Source organism: Cervus elaphus, chromosome 15, assembly GCF_910594005.1.
Source record: "Cervus elaphus chromosome 15, mCerEla1.1, whole genome shotgun sequence".
Taxonomy (NCBI): domain Eukaryota; kingdom Metazoa; phylum Chordata; class Mammalia; order Artiodactyla; family Cervidae; genus Cervus; species Cervus elaphus.
In genome coordinates this window covers 4,110,089-4,134,586 of record NC_057829.1, presented here as the reverse complement: position 1 = coordinate 4,134,586, position 24,498 = coordinate 4,110,089, and the positions used below count along the sequence as shown (strand labels likewise).

The following is a 24,498-nucleotide window of genomic DNA, read 5'->3' as shown; positions in this document are numbered from 1 at the left end:
CTGGCTACTTCTGCTGCAGCTCTTCCTGCTCTTAGGTCATATATGTTTTGGCCGTTGTGTTTATGGACATGATACTAATTGACTGTTTCATGTCCCATTGACTAAGCTTCTCTACCACGCCATTTGATGGACGCGCTGTCATAGGGCTCTATGCAACTTTCATTCTGCAACTTATACTGCTTGGTTCCGTCTCAATTCTCCAGCGAACTGAATAGCTCAAGTGAATGATCCTACCAGTCTTGAACTTGCTGTGCCTTTATATTTTATTTTGATTTCCTTCTGTATGTTTCCAATGGTAGTTTCAGTGGAAAAGAACAATCTCCAGCCATTGCTCTAGCAGTACCATGCAGTATTGTTTGTTACCACCTGAGAATACAAAATATAAAGGCACATTGCTTCTTTTATTCTTTGGGGGGGACTGGGGAGATCTGTTATCATAAGTCCACTACTTAGTTGAAGCCTACCTTTTTATCCATATCAGCTTTCAATTTTGCTTAAACTCCAACACGTCCTCAGTTGATGTTTTTCTGTCACTCAGTGATAACTTGCAACTCAAGCCATTTGCTGAGCAGTATCAAGTTATGGCCATGACTTGGGAGATGATTGTAAACATGGCAAACTGATGCACAAATGTATCATTCAGAAAGTGCAAGTTTCAATGATGAAGTACAGTACTTCAAAAGTATGATACAGGCTTTGGACTAATCTAGTCATTGAAATTAAGAAAATTCATCCTGTTAAACAAGTACCAAAAGTCTATCACGAGAAATATAAAGGGAAAAACCGAGAGCTGACTATGTTAACATCTGTTGAATAACATTGTTGGTGTTGAAATGGTCCATAATGTTGTCATAGAGCCCATACATGAAGAGATGATGAAAATATGGTTTATAGAAAGCTACTCTGCTTAATGATAGTCACAACATAAATGGTTGGGATTTGTGTTCAGGAAAAAGAAATGGAAAAGCAAAAGCTTCTGTACCAGCAAGCCAGGCTCCACGACCGCGGTGCTGCTGAGATGGTGCTGCAGACCATCAGTGCCAGCAAAGGTGAGCTCATTACCCTGTCTTGGAAGGGCTGATTCTTCAGATTTCCCCTTACTCCCTGGGAGCTCCCTTGTTGGTATTATACTGATTTATTTAGTCCCTGAATTTCATGTTTATGATGAAGTCAGGTGACTTCATAGAGGCCAACTCTTCTGCCAGATCCAGTGTTAATGATTTTCAATCAGAGTCTTAACTAAGAGACCTATTTTGTTTCTGTTCATTAAGTTTTGGGATTATATTGGGACACAATGCTAACAAACTGATCAGGTAAATCAGGGGTGGGCAAACACTTTCTGTGAGAGGCCAGGTAGTAAATATTTTCAGTTTTTCAAGCATTGGGGTCTCAGGGCAACTCTTCAACTCTGCCATAGTGTCTGCCATCTAGAGACAATACATAAACAGTGTGGCCTTGTTTCAGTAAAACTTTATTTACAAAAATAGGTATCAAGCTGGATGTGGCCCTCAGGACCCGTGATATAAATGTTTAGATTTTTAAAGTGAGTCATTTTTAGCAATTCAAGTGCTATTGCATTTTTCAATAGCCAGGCAATTCAAGCTGCTTTTTCTTCCATTAGTAACATCTTCTTTATGAAAACTTTTTACTATAATTTGAATGGAATGGAAAAGTAATAGTGGATATTAAACACTCCTCTCCAAATATAAGGATTGTTTCATTTTTAAGATAAGTGGACGTGAATTACGTTAAAAATAAAACATAATATGCTAAATTATAGACAACAAGTTGGATTTTAAATTTTGTCATTATTGCTTGAATAACTTAAAATTATGACTAGTCATCTTAATAAGATAAAAGTTATGAAATGGAAATCATAAAAGTTGTTCAAACATACTTGAGGGAGGAGGGAGAAAATTTTAAGTGGCTTATGTTCATTTCAATATTATTTTATTTCACATGATTAGTTTTAAATTTTAATAATTTTAGGTATCAGTATTTCAAAATCATTTGTTTCTGTCTGTTCCTTTTTTCTGTTTTCTCATGTAATTTCAATTTGTGGACATAGTAAACCGAATTTAGTAAAAACATTGATGGCAAAATATGCATTATGACTTAATTTTTTTTTGGTATATAAGTCAGTCTGTCCTCTACCATGGCACACATTTGTAGGAAGCTAATAATGACTTTAAAAGTGCACATTTTGAGATATAATTAGTTAATGTAGCAAGTGAAGAGATACAAGGAACACTATATTTTGTATTTTTAAGGTGAAACTGGACCCATGGTGGCTGCTACTTTGAAACTTGGAATTGCTATCTTAAATGGAGGGAACTCTACCGTACAGCAGGTATGTCATTAAGCCTTTCACACAATGTGCTTTTCAAATATGGACCATATAGTCATCCTGTTGAACTATTTCAGTCATCCTAAAAGAACAGTTAGTTGTACGTTTTTTTTCACTTTCTATGTAAAATATGTTTTTATTTTATGGTCTTGTTCTAGTATCCAGATATCTTCTAGTTAGCACAATCAACACAGCCTCTAGGTACGACAATAGATCATATTTCTCTTTAGAAGTCTGAAGTCATGTCATGTGGTGTTGTCATTTGCAATGCTGCATTTCACGTGACCAAGTCAGCATAAAGCAGCTGTTTTGTTTTAATACTGAAATATAAATATCCTTACCTAGGCAGCCTAGTTTGGGAACATGCTTTATAGTGTTACACCTCCTGTAAATTGACTCTTGAGATTTTGTTAATAGTATGAAGCTGGCTCCTGGGTTAACATGTAAATAGGATGCACTGTTCAGGATTTTTTCTAGTTATAAATCTTTGTATTCTCCTAAGATAAGATAAAATCACTTCCCAACCAAGTTTTATAACTATATTCAGTTTGAAAGTTAGACGTTATCAGGACTGGGGATTTGACAATGCAATTTCTCTATACAACTGAATGCAAAGATCTGTAAGTCTGTTAGAATAAGAGTATCTGAGTGACTTACTATAAATTAATAAATACTAGAGAGTGTGTGGAGAGAAAGGAACCCTCCTACACTGTTGGTGGGAATGTAAATTGGTACAGCCACTATGGAAAGCAGTATGGAGGTTCTTCAGAGAACTAAAAATAGGATTAAAATATAAGCCCGCAATCCTACTCCTGGACATGTATTCAGAAAAAAACTATAATTGAAAAAGAAACATGTATTACTATGTTCATAGCAGCACAAGTTACAATAGCTGAAACATAGAAACAGATTAAATGTGCATCGACATATGATGGATAAATAAGTGGTACATATACACAATGGAATACTACTCAGCCATTAAAAATGGATGAAATAATGCCATGACATTCACATCAGCATGGATACAACTAGAGGCTTTCATAGGAAATGAAGTACCTCAGAAAGAGAAAGACAAACACCGTTTCACTTATATGTGAAATCTAAAATATTCCACAGTTGAACCTATCTGCAAAATGAAAACAGACGCAAAGATGTAGAGAACAGACTTGTGGTTACCAAGGGGGAGGAGAGTAGGGAAGGGCTTAGAAGTTGGGATTAGAAGATGCAAACTATTGTATACAGAGTGGATAACCAACAACATCCTATTGTGTAGCACAGGGAACAATAAACCATAATGGAAAAGACTGTAAAACAAAGGTGGATGTGTATACAACTGAGTCTCTTTGCTATACAGCAAAAAGTAATACAACACTGTAGATCAAGTTTACGTCACTTACGTCAGATATATATATATATGAGTGACTTAAAACAAAACAGGAACAGCGTGACAAGCATGTACTGCATGCCTCGGGGGACACGGCTGACATTGTGTCTCTGAGCACAGGAAAAATTCTTATGCTTATTGAAAAACAGTAAAATATAAACTTCAGATTGTGTTATTCTAAAACTAAGATCTCTTGTTTATATATCTTGGCTTCTGTATGAGAAAGAACAGTTGATGAACAGGGAACTAATAACTATTCTTTCCTGGCTGAGTTTTAGTGAGGCAGGTAATGGGCTTCTCTCATTGAAGGAAAGGAAGGCTGGTGAGAACCTTAGAATGTTTGACTTCAAGTTGTTGTGAACCTCAGAATCACTAAGGTGGGAATCACTACAGTGGGACAAAGCCATGAACATGCTCCTAGAAGACCTTTGAGTCTAAGAAAAGACAAACAAAATTGTGAAGGCCTCTTTTGGATTGGCTCAGTTTTGAACTAGATGAAGTATTGAGTTGGCTGAAAAGTTCATTTGGGTTCTTCTGTAATATCTTATAGGAAAATATGACCAATGGTTTTGGCCAAACTAGTAGTAGAAGAACTGAAAAATTCATCTTTACCTTGTTCTCAAATTGTGTGCTTTTTTACTGTAAATACAATCATTACATGTTATAATTGTATTGAAAACTCTGGCCTCTTCTTGGTGTAATGTTTATAAGTGCACAAAGTAAAATTACACAGGTTGACAAAAGAAATAAAGTATATTAAAATGTGGTTATCAAAATGTTATATAACAGGTTTTTTATAAAGTTGTGTATTTCCTTATGAATTCATTAAATAAAAGATCTAGTGCTTAGTCTAACAATTATTGAGAAGAAAAGATTAAATACTTTTAAGTAGCTATAACAACTGTAATGTGATAGGAAAATATCCAAAATGTTTACTGGTAACAAAATCGTAGCCATTATTAATCCTACTTGTGTTTGTTGCTTAGATTACTTGTTGAAAGGAATGCTAAATTTCAGTTAGAAATTAACAAAGATAAAAGTGAATCTTTTTACTATCCAATTTACAGATTTTCTTTTTTGATTTCCATAGTAAAAGACAATATGACTTTTTTAAAATGTAAGGAAAAATAAAGAAAACCTACCTAATCTCTCCACAATACTGATCAAGAAATAGTTTCCCTTAGCTTACGTATTACTTCAGAAGATCTTAATTTTATATATATATATATATATACACACACACACACACACACACATATACATATACATGTATATATCCAGAATCCTTGGAGTTAAAAGGAACCTTGAGAGATCATGTAATAAATATACTCACTGTATGTACAGATCCTTTCCTTTTCTCTCTAAATCTTCAGATATACCTTCCTTTGCCATGTAAGCCATGTTCATTTTGTTTTAAAAGACCAATGATTAATAACTGCTTCATGTTTATTACACCAGTAAGTTATCACACACACACATACACCCCCAAAACAGCTGTGTTGTTATGTGTCTGTATTTGTATGTATCTATGCATGTGTAGGTATATCCATATGTGTGCAAACACACACACACTACACTTTGTGTGTGTGTATGCAGCCTTCACATATTTAGTTTTATATTGCCTTTAACTCTAATTTCTTAAAAAAGATTACTTAACCATCATTTTGACTGCTTAGCCGATCCCTGTCTAAATAGCACTGATAATAGGAATTTAAGATTCAGAGAAGAGCAGTGTCTTTATTTTCTTAGTGTTTCTCTTATTATCTGCAATGTACTTCTTATTTGAAACCTCCAGCACATCCTATTCACAGTCGAAGTAGCTGTTTCCCTATGGCATATAACAATATACTCACAGCTATGCATTGCATTAATATTTTTTACATTTATGTTTAACCAGTATGTTGACCACAAAATCTGGACATCATTCTGAGAACAGAGGAGAAAAATTAATAGTCAAATGATTCCCACTATTCCTTGAGTTTAGAGACCATGGTAATGGAAACTGAATTTCTGTCTTAGCAGTATATGGTAGTCAGAGCTCTTGGATGACTGCTTTTTAAGGAGCTCACCTTTTTTTTTTTTAATTAATCTGTTTATTTTAATTGGAGGCTAATGACTTTACAATATTGTGGTGGTTTTTGCCATACATCGACATGAATCAGCCATGAGTGTACATGTGTCCCACCATCCTGAACCCCCTCCCACCTGCCTCCCCACCCCATCCCTCTGGGTTGTCCCAGAGCACCAGCTTTGAGTGCCCTGCATCATGCATCAAACTTGCATTGGAGCTTACTTTTGTAGTGAAATCTGTGAATAGCATTCAGATGGGCCTTCTTCCCAGTAAACCTGAACCAAGTATCTGAATCTCTAAATACTGACAGAGTGACTTGAAGAGAACTAAGGGTACTATTTTCCCCGATGTTTATGCTGCCTGTGGTGTTTTGTAAAGCAGCTCCCTTGCTCCAAGCCATGGGTGTGTCCTGCTGCACACACACAGAAATGTGCAAGTCTCTTGATGTGACGTGCGTGTCACTATTTCATGGTCATGTTTGTATGCACTGATATTTTTTATCTTTATTTTAGCATAGAAAGAATGTTTTGTTGTTTCTTATTTAACAAAAAATAAGATTTATGTTCAGTGACCATGTGGTTGATCTATTTACTGCAGAAAATGCTTGACTACCTCAAGGAGAAAAAGGATGTGGGCTTCTTTCAGAGCCTGGCTGGCCTGATGCAGTCATGCAGGTAAGCACCTGCTTTCCTTGCTTTAGTTCCACTCAGTGGTTGTATCTTTAAAAGTACTTTTTTTACATTACTGATGGTACTTATATACAGAAAAATTTTTTATTGAAACAGTTTTTTTAATTTAATTAATTTTTATTGGAGTATATAGTTGTTTTAGAATGTTGTGTTCACAGAAGATTTTTTAATGGTTAAACACACTTTCAAGTGGGGCAAAAATGTGCAAGTGTCTTATATTCTGTCTTGCTGTTAGATGTTAGTAATGTCTTCATTACTAACTTGTTCCATGTTAATAATGTCTTAAAATAATATTCCTTGTGCTTAAATAGGGACCTTGGATGATTTTTGAAAACCAGAAAAGTCCATTTCATTTTATCTATGAGCTTTGAGATCACGTTCCCTACAGTGATCCTTAACCAACTAATTTATGATCATTTTCTAGTTTTTACAGTATTTAAAATCATTCAGATAGCATTTGACTAAAGAACCTGACACATACTTAATGTGATAAGCTATTCCAACTGGAAAAACATGATTATTATGCCTGCTGACTTTGTAATGTTCTTCCAAGTTGAAACCCATTATTGCCATATACTTGACTTTCAAATGGATCATTTCAGTGTGGTCCCTGGAGAGGTGGTCTGCTACAAAAAAAAAAACACTATTGGTAGACATTGAGTCAGGGTGTTTTCAATGCATAATAGCATTCGGTTCACACTTCATGATATACATTTGCCATTCTGAAGAAAGGAAAGGTTCTGTTAGTCCTCTAAATGTTTTTCTCCCTGTTATTGCAGTGTCCTCGACCTAAATGCATTTGAGCGACAAAACAAAGCTGAAGGACTTGGGATGGTGACTGAGGAAGGATCAGGTACTGATCACTGAAAAAGATCCCCTGTCCCCACTTCTTCCCTGAAATTACCTTTCCAGTACAGAGAGATGCGAGGTTATCTAAATGGACTCCGTGCTTATGTGACTCATTTAAAAGTTCATAGTTAGACACCTATATAGGTCACATCCAAGACCCCAAACCTAACCTTCCATGTTGGTAATTGACTCCTTGTTGTTTCAGACCCACTGTCTGTGACCTTTCCCCTAGCTGGGGATAAAGAACCCTTATCATAGAATTATATCTAAAATTATAAAGTGCATGGATGAGCCAAATTAGGAAATGTTTGACTTCCTTTGGCCATTTTAGCAAACTGGCAGGCTTCCAGATTCTATCTCCTTAGGATAGAAATGCTCTCAGAGCCTTCAGTCCATCAGTATTCTTACTACTCTTCCCTTTTAGCTCAGTTATCCTTCTATTTGATAAATCCATATGTCTTTTCAAGTACAAGTTGTTTAAGAAAATAAATTAAAGAGTAGTCTTTAACTTTGATCATTTAATGTACATGTGCATAAAAATAACTCACATAATAGAGTTTTTCTCTCTTTAAATAGATGTGTAAACTAGAAAATTTAGCACACTGTGCATTTAAAGCAGAAATAATTGTTGCTGCACATTCATTTTGGTATCTATTAAGAAAAAACTATCTTCTCTATTTTTGGTTTTGATTTGTTTTTATTCTTTTGTGTTTGATTTTTAAATTATTTTAGTTTGAGTAAGGCCCCGTGCGTTTATCTGTTTTTGTTTGTTTTGTCTGGTTCGGAGTTGTCACCTTATCAATGTATTAGTTTTAGAACATTGGGTCTTCTAAAAAACTACGCTTATTGCAAAAAAAATAAATTTTCTCCCCTCTGGCATTGGTAGTCCACTTGCCTTTCTAAAATATTTTAGAATTAACAAATCTTTCTAATTATCTCTGTATATTTTTGTTCTCACAATAGGAAAAAGAATTTAGTTGCATTTTTCTTCCTGTATTTTAAAGATGATCATTTATACATATTCTAATGCTGCTGCTTCTATATCACCTGTGTAATTTTATTTTCTGCTTGGCATTTGAATGTAGAAGTTCAGACATCAAGTTAATACTTGATTATTATTGGTTATTTAATTGGGTTAGCTACCTTTAAGAAAAATCACCAGCAGAATTCTGAACTTACTTAGATATTCTGAAAAGGAACTTCAAGCTAAATCTCTTCATTACTAATATTTGTGTCACTAATTACAACTCCTGGCCTAATGGACCTGTCTGGAGAATTCAGAGCCACTACAAAGCCCACGCCCCGTTAACTGCATTGCCTTTAAGGTCTCACAGAAGTCCTAGGGTTTTTACAGCTGTAAAGTGCCTTAAAATGAGTCAGTTCTCTATCTGACTTCCCTGTTTTGGAATTAGTAATCAATTTTATTTTCCCCTGAAGTTTTTGCCTAATGTACCAGAGGCTCTGAACATAATTCCATTCACCGTTCCATGTCACTCTTTACATCAGCTCCCACAAAGAAATAGTGACCACACAGGTTTGTTTTCCTGGCCTCCTAGACTTTTATCAACCAGATATGGATTGAAATAACACTTGTGAGTCCCAATTCAGAAATAAGTTGATAAGAGCAGCCATCCTGATGTGAGAATTAGTTCTGTCTCTCAATATGAGATTGGTTTGGTTAGTTTATTCTTTTTAAAGATGCACACAAAAGTTATTGCCCAAATTGATTAACACATTTATATTTTATTTCCTTACAAACAGCAAAACAAAAACAATGTCTCAACTTCTTTTCTTTTTCCCCATTTCCTTTCCTTTCAACTACTGTCCATGTATATTCTCCCTTCCTCAGTCATCACTCATGAGCGTGGTAATTATTAAAAATGAACTGCCTTTTCTTTATTTGCTCCTTTATTTGTTGTTAGCTTGATGTACAGTCTTGATAGTGACAGTTTTTGTGCGTTTTTCCTTTTCTAGACCATTTTAGCAAGTAGTTTATTTACTTTTCATCATTATGCATCCTTTTACTTTTAAAACTTATGTATCAAGCTTTCCTTTTTTTTCTCCCTATGAGGATGTGTAGTTATTAACATGGTAGACATAAAGGGGCAACAAGCATTTAAATGATGGTCTTGGATTTGTTTGGTTCTGTTCTTTCATTTAAAAGAAGTTCTGGTGGACCCAGTGTTTGCAACTATTGTGTAAATGAGTGAATGTGTGCAATAGTTTCCCTGTGGCGTTTCTGTTTTGGACATACTGTGGCTTTATGGCTGCACCAAGTGGTGCATGGGAAAATCAATGCTGATCCAGGGTGGGTGGTGAATGGTGGAGTCTCCTTTAAGCCATTGGACTCTGCCAGTTCACCTCCAAGTATTAAGAGATCTACAGTTTTTCTCTGTGCCTTTGAAAATATCACATATTAAAAACCTTCTAACATAAAATGACCTTTCATTCTTGAGATCAAATTTGAAGAACACTAGAAACAGTAGCAAGTATTTACTCTTCAGGCTAGCATAATAACAAAGATGGCATTGATACTGCAAAGCTAGTTAAAGTTAGAAAGTTAAATTGCTCAGTCGTGTCCAGCTCTTTGCGACCCCATGGACTGTAGCCCACCAGGCTCCTCCATCCACGGGATTCTCCAGGCAAGAGTACTGGAGTGGGTTTGCCATTTCCTTCTCCAGGGGATCTTCCCGACCCAGGGATCAAACCCAGGTCTCCCGCATTGCAGGCAGATGCTTTAACCTCTGAGCCACCAGGGAAGCAAGGTAGTCTCTAAAAGACGTGACATGTGGTGGTGATAAAGAAGGGATGAGATTTTCTCAAACAGTATTCTGTGTGTCAGCATGGCTTCAGAGATTAAGTTCTGCTTTCTCAGTACACACTGCTGCCTTCATCAAGAGACCTCTTAGGAGACTGTGCAATGACAACTCATTGGCTCTAATGATTACTATACTATTTCCAAGATTGAGAACACCTATACTGACTCTATCTTTGGCATTTTTTAAAAAAAAATTTGTTACGTGGCCATTCTTTTAAGATTCTGCAACTGTTAAGAAAAGTATGTACCCTTATAGGTGAAAGAACCTAGGTCATCCCTCTTGGAAAATATAGAAAAGACTGAAAAATCTAAATCCATTAGTGATCTCATTGCTTCACAGCTTTAGGCTTATGCGGTATAAGCTCAGGACTGAGAAAATAATCTGATAGATCTAAATCTCCATCCTAACCAATTCTGTTTAGTAAGCTAAATCTGTTGCTGATGATGAAATGACCATAAATTATGTCACTTTGTAAAATGTGTAACTTAAATACATGAACTTTTTCGTACCCATGACTTTCCCATGTTATTTTCCCCTGTTTTATAAACAGAGCAAGGCAAAGTAAGATTCCATGGCTTGTCCAGGGTCACACAGCAGTGTGGTAGGATCAAGGCTAAAATGCAGGCATTCTTTCTGTCTCTAATTTGCCAATTCCACAAGCCAATTCCCTTTCCTTCCAGTCTCTAGTAGTCTTTGGGGGACTTATTTTTTGTCCAGCACATTGGCATAGGTTAGAATTATGGGCCCCCTAATGTCTCCCTTCAAAGGCAGCCATCTATTGCCAATTTTTGAATCCATTGTTGAAGTTTCAATACCACTTTTAAGCTTTTTATGATTACACATGATACTCCCCATCTGGATTGAGATACCATTAGGAAATACATGCTTCTCTAGGTTTGTATACAGCTGTCCCTCGAGATCCATGAGGGATTGGTTCCAGGACCCTCTTCCTGTCCACAGATGCTCAAGTCCCTTATATAAAACGGCATAGCGTGGTCATAGCCCTGTATCCACAAATATAGGACAGCGGTATAAGGATATCGGACTAATTGTTGATACTCCTTTTTCTATACTGTCGTTGTCATGTAAGTTTGCCATGTATCTTTATCCCACCTTGTTAAATTTCCCTCATTTTTATGGGGTTGGCAAAAAGTCCTACCTGTTTTTTCCATAACATCTTACAGGAAAACCTGAAGGAACTTTTTGGCCCACTCAATACAAAAGTCTGGACTTCCCCCTTGTTAAAAAAAGAAAAAAAATTCTTCAGATGTGTTTAGATTTTGTGATGTGCTCAGTGTTGTCCTCTCTGTATATTTTTTAGTCCTATGTGTTTTATTTTACTATATGAAATGAAGTTCAAAACCAAAAACTTCTATGAATTTTTGAAATTTCATTCCATCCTTGGATTTTTGATTTGTTTCTCCTCAGTACCATTTATCCTCATTACAAATTCATGATGAGCTTGAAAGTGCAATTTTTCTTCTTTCAAACATCTTCTTGGAATATAGTTGAAGATACTGCATCATATTTTTAATCATTTTGCAGGGGTCCTTGACTTCATAAACAAGTTAAAATTTGGAAGCTGATCTGATTCCTCAGAAATTGTTTGATTTTCTAAAATGTTATATAAAGCATTAATACAAGTTAAGCTTCTTCCATTTCCACCTGTATTTGGCAATGTGTTGCCTTGAGGTTCTTGCCTATGTATTTATAGTGACCTCATGAAGTTTATGTGAAGTTAAGTGAAAAGGTTTCCTTTTAATTAATTAATCAAAAGGATAGTTGTAGCAATCTTTAAATATTGACCATGCTAATGTTTTTTAGTGTTTTTAGTGCTTAATTATTTATTGGCTATCTTCCACCCTAGATTGTCCCAAGGGTACTTTCCCACATGGAGTCCAATAGATCCTGATATCCATCTGGATCCTAACTATATTATTCTGCCATTCCTGTGTAAATATTCTCTTCAAGGAAAGCCTATGGTTAATGGCACTAAATAGATTTTTTTTTTAACATCCTTGCACAGTTTTTAAACTTTGAAGCACTCATTTAAATTTGAGTGGCTAATACATGCTAGACACTGTCCTAGATATTGGATTTATACAGGAAATCCAGAGTATTGTGTAGAGAGACTTGTAAATAAGCAACTTCAGAGCAGTTCCCTCTGTGTAAGAGAAAACTGAGCTGCCAGGGCTGGGGGAAGTATATCATCATAGACGTAACACACAGCCTGAAGTAGAAGTTTATCTGGTAGATAAGTAAGGCAAAGAAAAGCATTCCCGTGAAAGGGATCCCCATATGCTAAGTTTAAGGTACAAAACATATGGGAGAACAGTAACTAACCTGGTGTGATTGAGAAGAAATGAAGCCAGTAGAGGATGGAAAGGTACTGTGGGAGACCCTAAAGGACCTTCTTTACAGGGAACTTGCACTTTCCTTCTGAGACCTTGGAGAGCCATTAAATAAGTAACACTTCTATAATATTATGTTTTGTGTGTTGATTCACTTGGAATCTAAATTCCCACATTCACTCTTCAAAATGCTTCCAGTAGAATCTACTAACATTAAAATTTACAGATTTCTCATTCTCAGTAGTGCTAGCATACCAAATAGACCATATATATATATGTGTGTGTGTGTGTGTGTGTGCACACACACACACACACACACTTAAGTAAAAAAAAATAAAAGAAAAGAAAGAAAAAGGGAAAAAAATGAAGAGGGAAGGCTACAAGAAAAACAACCTGAAATCATGTTTGAAAGCAAAATTTTTTTTTCTCCACTGCTAGCCTTTAATTCTATTATCCATGGGTCATACCTAATTTATTTCATACAGTGGGCATTTTTATTATTTAGGAATGCATTTTATACATGGTGTCAGGTGTCAGTATTGTCAACCAACAATACTAAGGTTGTTACCTTAGTTTAAATACATGCATTTAATAAAATTATAAATGATTTATTACAACCCGCTTGAATTCTGTATTTTAGAAATCTAGGACTTTTAAAATTACTTCATGCCATTAAAACTTCACATTGATTCCTATTATGCTTTGCATATTTCAAAGCAGTTGTACTTGTTTGAACCAATTTGATTCTCGCAGCAGCCCTATGAATTATGGAAGTCAGGAGATTGTTAAGTCCCATATCAAAACAATGAAAAAAGAGTCTGAAAGGTGAATTGATTTTTCCAAAGCCACATGTCTAAAATATGGGTTTCCCTGGGTTCTAAAATTGAAAACAAGTTAGGAGTCCACAATTTAAAATAAAAAATAAGCAAAATGATTGTTAGTCAAAGATTGATTACTGATGTGAACTTTGTGAAGTGGAGGAACTATGGCACCCTGCATTTAGACAGACCATACAGTGTAGAAATTAACTGTTTGTTACCTGACCTTCTTGAAGTTAGGAATTGTGTCCATTAGTCTTTTTTATCTTCAGCATCTCACAAAGTGCCTAGCATATAGGGGACATGTAATGAATGTTTATTGAAGTTTACTGAATTCAAGTCTTTTACCTGTTAATAGCTCTATGAGAGTAGTCAAGTTACTTAATTTCTGAGTTGTTTCCCAAACCACAAAATGGGGTCATATCACCTCATTTTAGGATTATTGCAAACCTGAAATGAAATGATGAGAAAATATATCTAGCACAATGCCTAGCACACTATAGTCACTAACTAAATGCTAGCTATAAATCCATGTTCAAGTTTTTTATTCTTAGGGAATTCCCTGGTGATCCAGTGGTTAGGACTCTGTGCTCCCACTACAGGGGGCAGGAGTTTGATCCCTGGTTGGGGAATTAAGATCCCAAAAGCCACAAAACATGGCCAAATGAATAAATAATAAATTTTTTATTCTTTGGTAGTTGAGTTGTAATATTAGTTAAGCAGTCATATTTAGATCATTTAAGCCACATGATACTAAAACTACACACATGGATTTAAATGCCTAACTTTTCACTATTTAAAAGTATTTTTAGCCTTTATCCTTCAGTTTTTCCATATACAAAGTAAATATTTAAGTTCTCTAAAGATCTGTAATCAGAATTATTTCCTCCTTGGCAATGGGGGCTTTTGGGGACTTGTTTAATGCAGCCAGTTTCATATTTTACACTACTCACTTTTTTATCTCCACATATTAGAGATATTGACATAGCAAGACCCGACAACACTGGAGATCTTAGTCTTCTGGAGTCTATTGATGCTAATGCAGTTGTTTATATATATAGTAGTCTTTTTATTTATTTCACTAATTTTAGTAACAGTTATTGATAATTAATTATTAACAATTAAATCTTTTCTGGAGATAGGTCTGCCAATTTTGAGCTATACGTATGGACAGTCTAAGTAAAAACAACTTTGTTTTAACTGAACTTAAGCAAAACTTTGTGTACTTTTTTATTAATTAGATAAACCATTTGGGAGTAGAAAAGCCTTTTAAAGTATTTTAATTTTATTAAATCTCTAAAAGAGGAATTACTTTTTATTGGTAGCTTGAATAAATAAGGTCTACCAATATTATTTCCAGGTGAAAATTTATATTTTTTATAATATTTGGTCCATTAAAATTAAGGCAACTTTTTTGCATGAGACGGGGTGCTCAGGGCTGGTGCACTGGGATGACCCAGAGGGATGGGATGGGGAGGCAGGTGGGAGGGGGGGTTCAGGATGGGGAACACATGTAAATCCATGGCTGATTCATAGCAACGTATGGCAAAACCACTACAATATTGTAAAGTAATTAGCCTCCAACTAATATAAATAAATGAAAAAATAAATAAAAAAATAAATAAAATTTTTTTTTAAATTAAGGAAACTTTTTGAAAATATAAACACACTTCACACCTAAGTTGATAGGCATGTTGTTCCCATCTTTATTTAGTGTCGTTGCAACTGTTCCTAATAATACTAACCTTTTCACAATTCTTTAAAAAGGGGTCAGATAGATTATGTAGAGCCAGTGAGGTATGCAGTATACATTTTCCATTCATTTTATAGACGAGAAACCTAAAGCACAAGGAACAAACTCATCATCACAACAGTATTGAAACAACTTTCCCCTTTATTACAGTGTTAGAAATGATAAGCCCTTTATAACTGGAAACAAAACCAAGGGAGCGCCCTTCACAATAGCTACATTTGGCCATCATGCAGCCATTGCAAATAAGATATTTAAAACGTAAGAGCACTTTCAACTACATTTTACTCCATTTCGTTATTTCTTATTAACCTTAGTTTCCATCTTACAATGGAATTTCTTTTGCGCACATCCCAAAATAGACTGGTGCTCAGTGTACCTTCTGCAGACATAAAGCCATCCTCCATCTTGGTTCCTCCACCACCTACAGGCAGCATGGGCAATGGCAGCATTTTAATCAGGAATGTATTCCTTAAGCAGCAGCACCCTAGTCAATAACCTGGTATCGCCTGACGGTAAATGAAGGCTTGCCCCCTTTCCCCTCCCTTCTCTCTCTCATTCTGCTGTGTGCAGCGTGTCCAATGTAAGTGAAGTCACTTGTGTGTGTTTCGGTATACAGTCTAAAAGATACTGTGCATGCCAACAAAAAATAAAATGTTATGTTATAAATTAATGTGCATTGTACAGAGCATTTCTAGGTACCCCGGTAGACTACATGTTAATTTATTTCAGTGTTAACTTTCCTGAATACTTTCTACCAGGGGTTACTTATTCCACATTGAAGTTATGAAGATTGATAGTATGTCTTTGGTTTTATTGATTCAAATTTCTGAAAATGGAAAAAACAAAACATTTTAGACGGGTTCAACAAGGAAAAAGTCAATAAGTCTATGTAACTCATAATATTTTGATTTAAATATCATTTTAAAGCATCTTCACGAAATGATACAAAGTGTCATCAGTGAAGAGTTTAGTTTGTTTATTAGTTTAGACTGTTCCTTTTTTCCTATTCTGTCATGAATGTAAACACTGAGAAATGGGCTTATCAGCCATGTATTGAAATTCAAAACAACGCACATTTAAACGTTTAGATTTGCCATGTCACATTTATCGACATGGTGATCTTAGTTTGGTCACCAAATATCATATCTTACAGGCTCATAGGGAAACCAGTACAGTGATTTTATGTACTTTTTTTAATGTTTATATTAGTTTTCAAAATGGTTTTGCTTCCTAACCCTCCCATTATATGAAGCCTCTCACTTTGAAAGTCACAGACTGCAGACTGGTAAGTCCATCACCTCTCTGTCATTATGATCATTCATAATTTCGGTTCCAGTAAACACATGATCATTGCATAGTTTTCTTTCCTAGCCCAAAGTTATCTCCAGTCTGAAAAGTTATTATTATTTTTTTAAATACATGAGTATATTCATTCACTTGCCAAACAACATTTTTTATGTTTTTTGTCATTTTGCTTTCTAAACAAATTGAGATTCCAGAGCATACACTCATAATGTTGACAGTGTTTTTTTCACGGACACTCTATGCTTTTAAACTCAACTTTCATTTGTGTGGTGCCAGTTTTTTGTTTGTTTTCTTCTTTGTGTTTTTGCTTTCAAAGTAACTTGTGATCAAGGTACATTTAAATTGAAATAGAGGTGAAATATCTCAACCCTTTCCTGAGGCTTCATCCTGGCCCCCACACATACAGTTAGTGTTGAGTGATGCAGAATACCTCCAATGGCTCTGAGATGTCCTCCTTTGCACACTGCTTTGTTAGGTTTAGCTTTCTTAGCAGGAGTCAGCAAAGTCTTTCTTTTGCTTTGATATTTGGAGTTAGGTCTGCTTGCCAGTTCCTCCTCTGGAAGGAATGCTACAACCAATGAGCACTCTATTTGGACAAGCTCATGAGAGAATTCTTTGAAATGAGTCAAGAAACATTTTCTAGTCATTTAGAATTTTCACAGAAATCCTTTAATTAATATGTCAATACGAGAAACTCTTAGCCCTGTTTTATATATATACCGAACGCCTTTGTATTGAAACTTTTGGTCAGACTCTAAGAACAAAGCAGATTTAACTTCCACGTTTGTAAGAGATGCAGAGATCCTACACAAAAAGAAAGATAGAAAGAAAGGGGGAAAAAGTTCAAATCTCTGAACCTCTTCAGGTTGTTTCTAAAATGTTGCCAAACCCATGCTGCTACTTTAACAGAGAGAGATCTGCGTTTTTAAGAGTCAAATGTTCTTTTCTTACCAAGAAAAAGTGCATCTATCTGTCAAGCGCATGATCTTAAGAGCTTCAGATAGAAAAGTGGCTATGATTTGTGACTGTTTTTGGTTCAGACGATGCTAGATGAATATGCAAGTTTGATGGAGGTGGGGATGCAAAGGGAGGCTGAGGCTGAAGTGGCTGATAACATTGGGTCCCTCTGGACTTCTGCAGGAGAGAAAGTTCTGCAGGATGACGAATTCACCTGTGACCTCTTCCGCTTCTTGCAACTGCTTTGTGAGGGACACAACTCAGGTTTGTGAGACCCCAGACTGTTCATGGTACCCAGCAGTAAGCATTTTGAAGCCAGTAATAACAGGAGCCTCTTAGTTCTAATTGTTCTGCTTCTCCTAGGTCGAGAAAGTTCTTGAACATTGAGCATTGGCCCTGGGGTATTTTCTATGTCACTTGAAGTCTTTCAAAGTCCTTTGCTAGCTATTTCACTTAATTCTTTCTTTTCCCCTCTAAATAAATGGTTTTAAGATATTGATATTCTAAGAGAGAGACTTTTTAGTGATAAAATTACAGTAATGCTGAATTTTCTTGCTTGAATGGCATTGCAGATTCTTTACCATCTGAGTTACCAGGGAAGCCCATTTGAATGGCATATGTGTATAATCAATAATTTGAAAAGCAAAGCTCTAGAATAGCATTGATTTGTACATTTTACACATACATGCTATTTTTTAATTAAAATTGACTTGCTTGAAGACAATTTTTAGGTTTTAAAAATGTAGTGTGCATATTTGATATAAAGAAAATCTCAAGAAATTTTGTTCACAATATAGACTTTCAAAACATGAATTTCATAATTCTTACTAGTTTTTCTCATGCTGGAGAAGACAGCTGATAGAAAGATGCAGATTGTGAAAAAAGATGTAAATTAAATACAATAAATAGCTGTGGAGACATATGTAGGTTTCTTTCTTTTTTACCTCCTCTCTCTGACTGGGGGAATCTACTTCACTATGTAACTTGCCATGATGTATTTCCATTCGTTGTTTATGTATTGAGCTCTCCATCAGGCTTGTGCATCTGTGAAGGCAGGAGCTTTATCTTGATTTTTTTTTTCTTTCCCCAACACTTAACACAGTACTGAAGAACAAGAGATTATGGAATAAATCATTTAATTACTCTATTCTACAGGATGGAAGTCCTTTTCAGTCATTCACATGCCCAGAGCTTTAGAGCAAGGAATCAGGAAACAGGTGTTAACAAACCTCTTAGGCGAAATTTAAATATTGATATTCTGTGAAGCACCTAGGTTTGTTTTTGAGGTGCTCACTTTTTATGGAAAATATAAACTATTCAGTGTTCAAACTATCAGATATAACACTACAGAAGCTGCAGTGATTTTTGGTCTAGACATCATTTGCTCTTAGAATTATTCAAAGAATTAATGTAAAATTTTTGAATGCACTTTAATAACATCTTTTGATCTTATGTAGATTTTCAAAATTATCTGAGAACTCAGACTGGCAATAATACAACTGTCAACATAATCATCTCTACTGTAGACTATCTTCTGAGAGTTCAGGTATGTTGCTTTTTATTAGCAGCAAATTAAAACGCTGGCTAGTTGGCATGATATGGCAGCTGTGAAACTGACATGGTACAATGTGTTTTGATTTATAAGGTCAAAACTTATTGAGGTATTTTGTCTTTGATCACAGTCTTTCCCCAAATGTTAGGTTGAAACTGCCACTATTATCTTCGCCTCTGATTCTGGCTCTTACTTTATTTTCTTTCTATAAGTAGGAATGTTTTTTTCCCTGCAGTTTTTAGCTTGATGGCATTTTAAATTCCTTTTCAATTTGTAAAGCATCAACATGCTCTTTTCCTTCCTCTGTGGTTGATAAATAAATGGGAGAAGAATGTTTGAAACATTACTAAAAATGGGAAAGGCTTTCAAACTACCTAACATACAATTAAATATAAGAGCCTAAGGTCAATTCTTTTCAGCTCTCCAAATGTCTTATGAAAAAATTCAGTCTAACACTCCATCACTTAAAAATATCTTCAGTACTATAGTAATGTTCTCCATGTTACTAGAACTGAATCTGAAGGTGTAGGTCTCTTAATGGAATTTTATACTTTTATTTCTCATTTTATTTAGAAGGAAATCAGGTGTAGTACTTTTAAGATCACAAACTCCCTGTTTCTTCCTTAATCTTTGAATATGTAAAAGCACAACACTCTTACCTAAAACTAATGGAGAAAAAGTCTATTTCTGAAGCAAATATATCAAGAAGCTTTGCTGAAAATATATCTGTAACTTTCAAAATCATATCTCAAAACCTGAATGTAGTTTACATGGTAGCCCAAATTATATTATTCATTTAGGCAACTAAAATTCCTTTAAAATGTAAGTTATTGTTGAAAACATCCTGTTTGGACACATCAATCATATTTAGATGTGTTTTTAACAATTGTTGTCAGTATTTATAAGGAGTCCAACCAGTTTCTTCCAGGGCCTTTACACAAGTCAGGAACATTATGAAATTCTCATTAAAGAAATGTTACTGGCTTTACTGGAGAAAAAGTAGACCAGATGTTTATATTCTATGATTTGTCTAATTTCTGTGTTCACATAGTAATATTTAACTGCTCTATGGATAAATATGCGTTAGTGTTATGAATCCTTACGTTTGTGAATTTCAAGGTCTTCAGAGACAAAAAGTCATTTTTAAAGCTAAGTTTTCTGCTTATCTTCTCTCCAGATGTTATTTATATCTAGGGAGGATATTGCTGTATTTTATGTTTAGGAAAATCATTGAGAATAGTGTTTATTTCACAGATATTTTTGTTTGCTTCCAATCTGTTATTTAAAATGCTTTCCTTTAAAGAGTCTAAAACTAGACAGGTCTTTGATAGCTTCAAAATGAGCTTTAATCCTATCATCTCTTTTTTTCAGGAATCAATTAGTGATTTCTATTGGTATTACTCTGGGAAAGATGTCATTGATGAACAAGGACAAAGGAATTTCTCCAAAGCTATTCAAGTAGCAAAACAAGTCTTTAACACTCTTACAGAGTATATTCAGGTAAACTTTTAAGCATTTCTGTTATTTGAAAAAGAATGAAAAAAAAGAGTCAACTGGTTAGCATTAAATTCCTTGGAAAAAACGCAGCATGCCTAAAGTATTTTCCTGCTCTCATCCACATTTCCTAATGACCCCTTCTGTAGAATCTTAGCCAATGGGTCATTTAAAATGAGATGTGAATTTATGTGGAATGAACTTGCTTTACCACTTGGTGGACTGAGATATCATGAGATACCAAGGCATGAACCATGAGGTTGAATGTGTCGTATCTCCAACACCTAGTGTATTTATTAAGCACTCAATAAATATTAACGAAGAAGGAGAGAGAAGAAGTGAAGGAGAAAGGGCAGAACTTTAAACCACTTTTTATAGTATTCTTGTAAAAATGAGGAGGGAGTTTTATAGAAACTTTATAAAAAGGAAAAGAGCATTTAAAAACTTCACTTTAATGTGTGTGTGTGTGTGTGTTGTCAACTGAAAAAAAAATATTGCACAACCTAAAATTTGGAAATTGTGTTTTATTTGGTGGACTTACTTAGGACTTGAACCCAGGAGCAGCCTCTCAGCTCTGAGTGACTGTTCTAAAACGTAAGGGATGAGCCAGGATATGTAGTTTTTTGCAATAAATAAATAAATAAATAAATAAAGTAGTCAGAATATCAAAAGATTACAATTAAAGAAAACCAGACATCTGAAGTTAGTGAATTTTGTCCTTTTCTATGTATGGGAAGGTGCAAGAGTCTGGGCTCCTGGAACTCATTCCTTTGATTTGCACCTTACCTCTCAGGACCTGGATCCTGAATCCCCTCAGGTACACCATTTGGGGTGGCTGCAGTGGCTGTTGGCTTGATGGCAACAGCATCCTTTGTTTACTTAAATGGCAGGCGACATTCTTTGTCCACGCAGTATGTGTGTGTGTACATATATGTGTGTATATATAAATATATTATATAGCAATACAACGGGATAATTATAATATATTTAAAATTTTCAAGTCCCATGAATAATATACATTTTTTACATTGATTTGCTTTACATTCTTCTTGGGGTAGACTTCTAGTTTTGACCTGCAGATTCTTAAAAGAATTTATAAAATTTTTCTTTCTTCAGCAAGCAAAACGTTGCCATTTTCTAGAAGACTTGTGTCCATGGCTGATATTACTCTGACTCCATCACTGTAATTGAAGTGTCATGTACAAAAATAAAATAGGAGGAAGAAACTTACAGTTTGCTTTGTCAGACAAAACATAGTCTTAAGGGGGAAAGGGTTAAGTAAAAATAACAGATTGTGTCTCCAAAGCCTGGCATACTTGCAGGTATCTGAGAATGACTGAGGGAGAGAACTCTTCATGGCCAAGTGAAGCCGCCAGGGCTGAGTGGTGCGGAGGAAAGATGGAAGCGTGGCTGCTCCTTACCTCCCCTAGGTTCACCCTCTCCTCTGTATTAATAACTTGGAAGGATCTCACTATTTCTGTTTTCTCCGTCAGCAGGGAAGAGGATTCTTATTTTAGCATTTCAAAATGGGAAAGCCACACTTGATAATTCTTATAACTTTTCTTTATTCAAATGCAAGTGAAGTTTGAAATCCAGTCCAGACCATTCATGTTCCTATTTCCTTATCTTCCTTGGCTTCCATTATTGCCTTAATATTCTCATCAGTGTCTAGAAAGAGAGCCATTCCACGTTTGGTGTGAACTGTCCTGATTAAATAATAAGATTGATTGATCTTATTGATTGACATTCACAAGCAAGTGAATTTATAGAAACAGCAAATGGCTTCTTAAAAAAAACTAAAACACAAATGCCTTTTGAGCCAAGAGTAGGCATTTCTTGGTTCTAAAAGTAAGTGAGAGTCCTAAATTTATATAAAATTAGAAGTATCCTTTGACCTGTCAATGTGCAAAATTTTTTATTCTAACTTATTTATGTAAGATGAAAAGAAAAGATACATTCATCAAGGAGAGATAAGAAAGCCTTCCTAAGTGATCAATTCAAAGACCTAAGGTGAACAATAGAATGGGAAAGACTGGAGATCTCTTCAAGAAAATTAGACATACCAAGGGAACATTTCATGCAAACATGGACACAATAAAGGACAGAAATGGTATGGACCTAACAGAAGCAGAAGATATTAAGATGAGGTGGCAAGAATACACAGAAGAACTATACAAAAAAGATCTTCATGACCCAGATTATCATGATGGTGTGATCACTCACCTAGGCCAGACATCCTGGAATGCAAAGTCAAGTGGGCCTTAGGAAGCATCACTATGAACAAAGCTAGTAGAGGTGATGGAATTCCAGCTGAGCTAAATCCTAAAAAATGATGCTGTGAAAGTGCTGCACTCAATACACCAGTTTGGAAAACTCAGCAGTGGCCTCAGGTCTGGAAAAGTTCAGTTTTCATTCCAATCCCAAAAGCAATGGCAAAGAATGCTCAAACTACCGCACAATTGCCCTCATCTCATGCACTAGCAAAGTAATGCTCAAAATTCTCCAAGTCAGGCTTCAACCGTACATGAACTGTGAACTTCCAGATGTTCAAGCTGGATTAAGAAGAGGCAGAGGAACCAGGACCAGGACAATACTAACTAATCACTGTTCAGTGCCAACGAGCAGAAATAGCTCCTGTGAAAAGTACATGAACTGAGAACTTCTAGATGTTCAAGCTGGATTTACAAAAGGCAGAGAACCAGCGATGAAATTGCCAACATCCATTGGATCATTGAAAAAGCAAGTGAGTTCCAGGGAAACATCTATTTCTGCTTTATTGATTATGGCAAAGCCTTTGCTTGTGTAGATCACAACAAACTGTGGGGCATTCTTCAAGAGATGGGAATACCAAACCACCTTACCTGCCTCCTGAGAAACCTGTATGCAGGTCAAGAAACAACAGTTAGAACCAGACACGGAACAACGGATGGTTCCAAACTGGGAAAGGAGTATGTCAAGACTGTATATTGTCACCCTGCTTATTTAGCTTGTATGTAGAGTACATCATGCGAAATGCTGGGCTGGATGAAGCACAAGCTGAAATCAGGATTGCTGGGAGAAATATCAATAACCTCAGATATGCAGATGACACCACCCTTTCGGCAAAAAGCAAAGAAGAACTAAAGAACCTCTTCATGAAAGTGAAAGAGGAGAGTGAGAAGCTGGCTTAAACTCAGCATTCAAAAAATGAAGTTCATGGCATCCAGTCCCACCACTTCATGGCAAATAGATGGGGAAACAATGGAAACAGTGACAGATTTTATTTTGGGGGGCTCCACAATCACTGCAGATGGTGATTGCAGCCCTTAAATTAAAAACCCTTTCTTCTTGGAAGAAAAGCAGTGACAAACCCAGACAGCTTATTATCAAGCAGAGGCATTACTTTGCCAGTAAAGGTCCATCTAGTAAAAGCTATGGTTTTTCCAGTAGTCACATGTGGATGTGAGAGTTTGACCATAAAAAAAGCTGAGCACTGAAGAATTTATGCTTTTGAACTGTGGTGTTGGAGAAGACTCATGAAGAGTCCCTTGGACTGCAAGGATATCCAACCAGTCCATCATAAAGGAAATCAGTCCTGAATATTCATTGGAAAAACTGACGCTAAAGCTGAAAACTCCAATACTTTGGCCACCTGATGCAAAGAACTGACTCTTTAGAAAAGACCCTGATGCTGGGAAAGATTGAAGGCAAGAGGAGAAGGGGATGACAGAGGATGAGATGTCTGAATGGCATCACCAACTTGGTGGACATGAGTTTGAGCAAGCTCCAGGAGTTGATGATGGACAGGGAAGCCTGGTGTGCTGGAATTCTTGGGGTCACAAAGAGGTGGACAGGACTGAGTAGCTGAACTGATTTACATAACACAGAACATTCTAAATGAACATTCATGGGTCAGCAGGTCAAAGAACAAGGTTTATTATGGCCAGTTCATTTTTTAACTTCTCTCTCTTGATATGTATGTATGTGTATATGTATGTATACACACACACACACATATATCGGTCAAGAAGTTATGATTCAAGTTTTGCCTTATCATCGTATTTATTGATTATTGATGATACTATGAATAAAACCTCATAATTTCCTTCATGCTTATTTTGATCTGGCTT

General features: G+C 35.7%; 1 protein-coding gene across 12 annotated transcripts in view; it reads left to right on the top strand.

Moving 5' to 3' along the window:
- RYR2 (ryanodine receptor 2) overlaps positions 1 to 24,498 on the top strand; it is a 794,016-nt gene that overhangs the window by 697,862 nt on the left and 71,656 nt on the right. For all 12 annotated transcript variants that reach the window (XM_043925904.1, XM_043925902.1, XM_043925903.1 and 9 more), the window contains 7 exons: positions 950 to 1,049; positions 2,271 to 2,350; positions 6,400 to 6,476; positions 7,271 to 7,344; positions 17,527 to 17,607; positions 18,801 to 18,889; positions 20,267 to 20,395. In XM_043925904.1, coding sequence (XP_043781839.1) covers positions 950 to 1,049; positions 2,271 to 2,350; positions 6,400 to 6,476; positions 7,271 to 7,344; positions 17,527 to 17,607; positions 18,801 to 18,889; positions 20,267 to 20,395 — 630 coding nt within the window. The remainder of the gene's footprint in view (positions 1 to 949; positions 1,050 to 2,270; positions 2,351 to 6,399; positions 6,477 to 7,270; positions 7,345 to 17,526; positions 17,608 to 18,800; positions 18,890 to 20,266; positions 20,396 to 24,498) is intronic.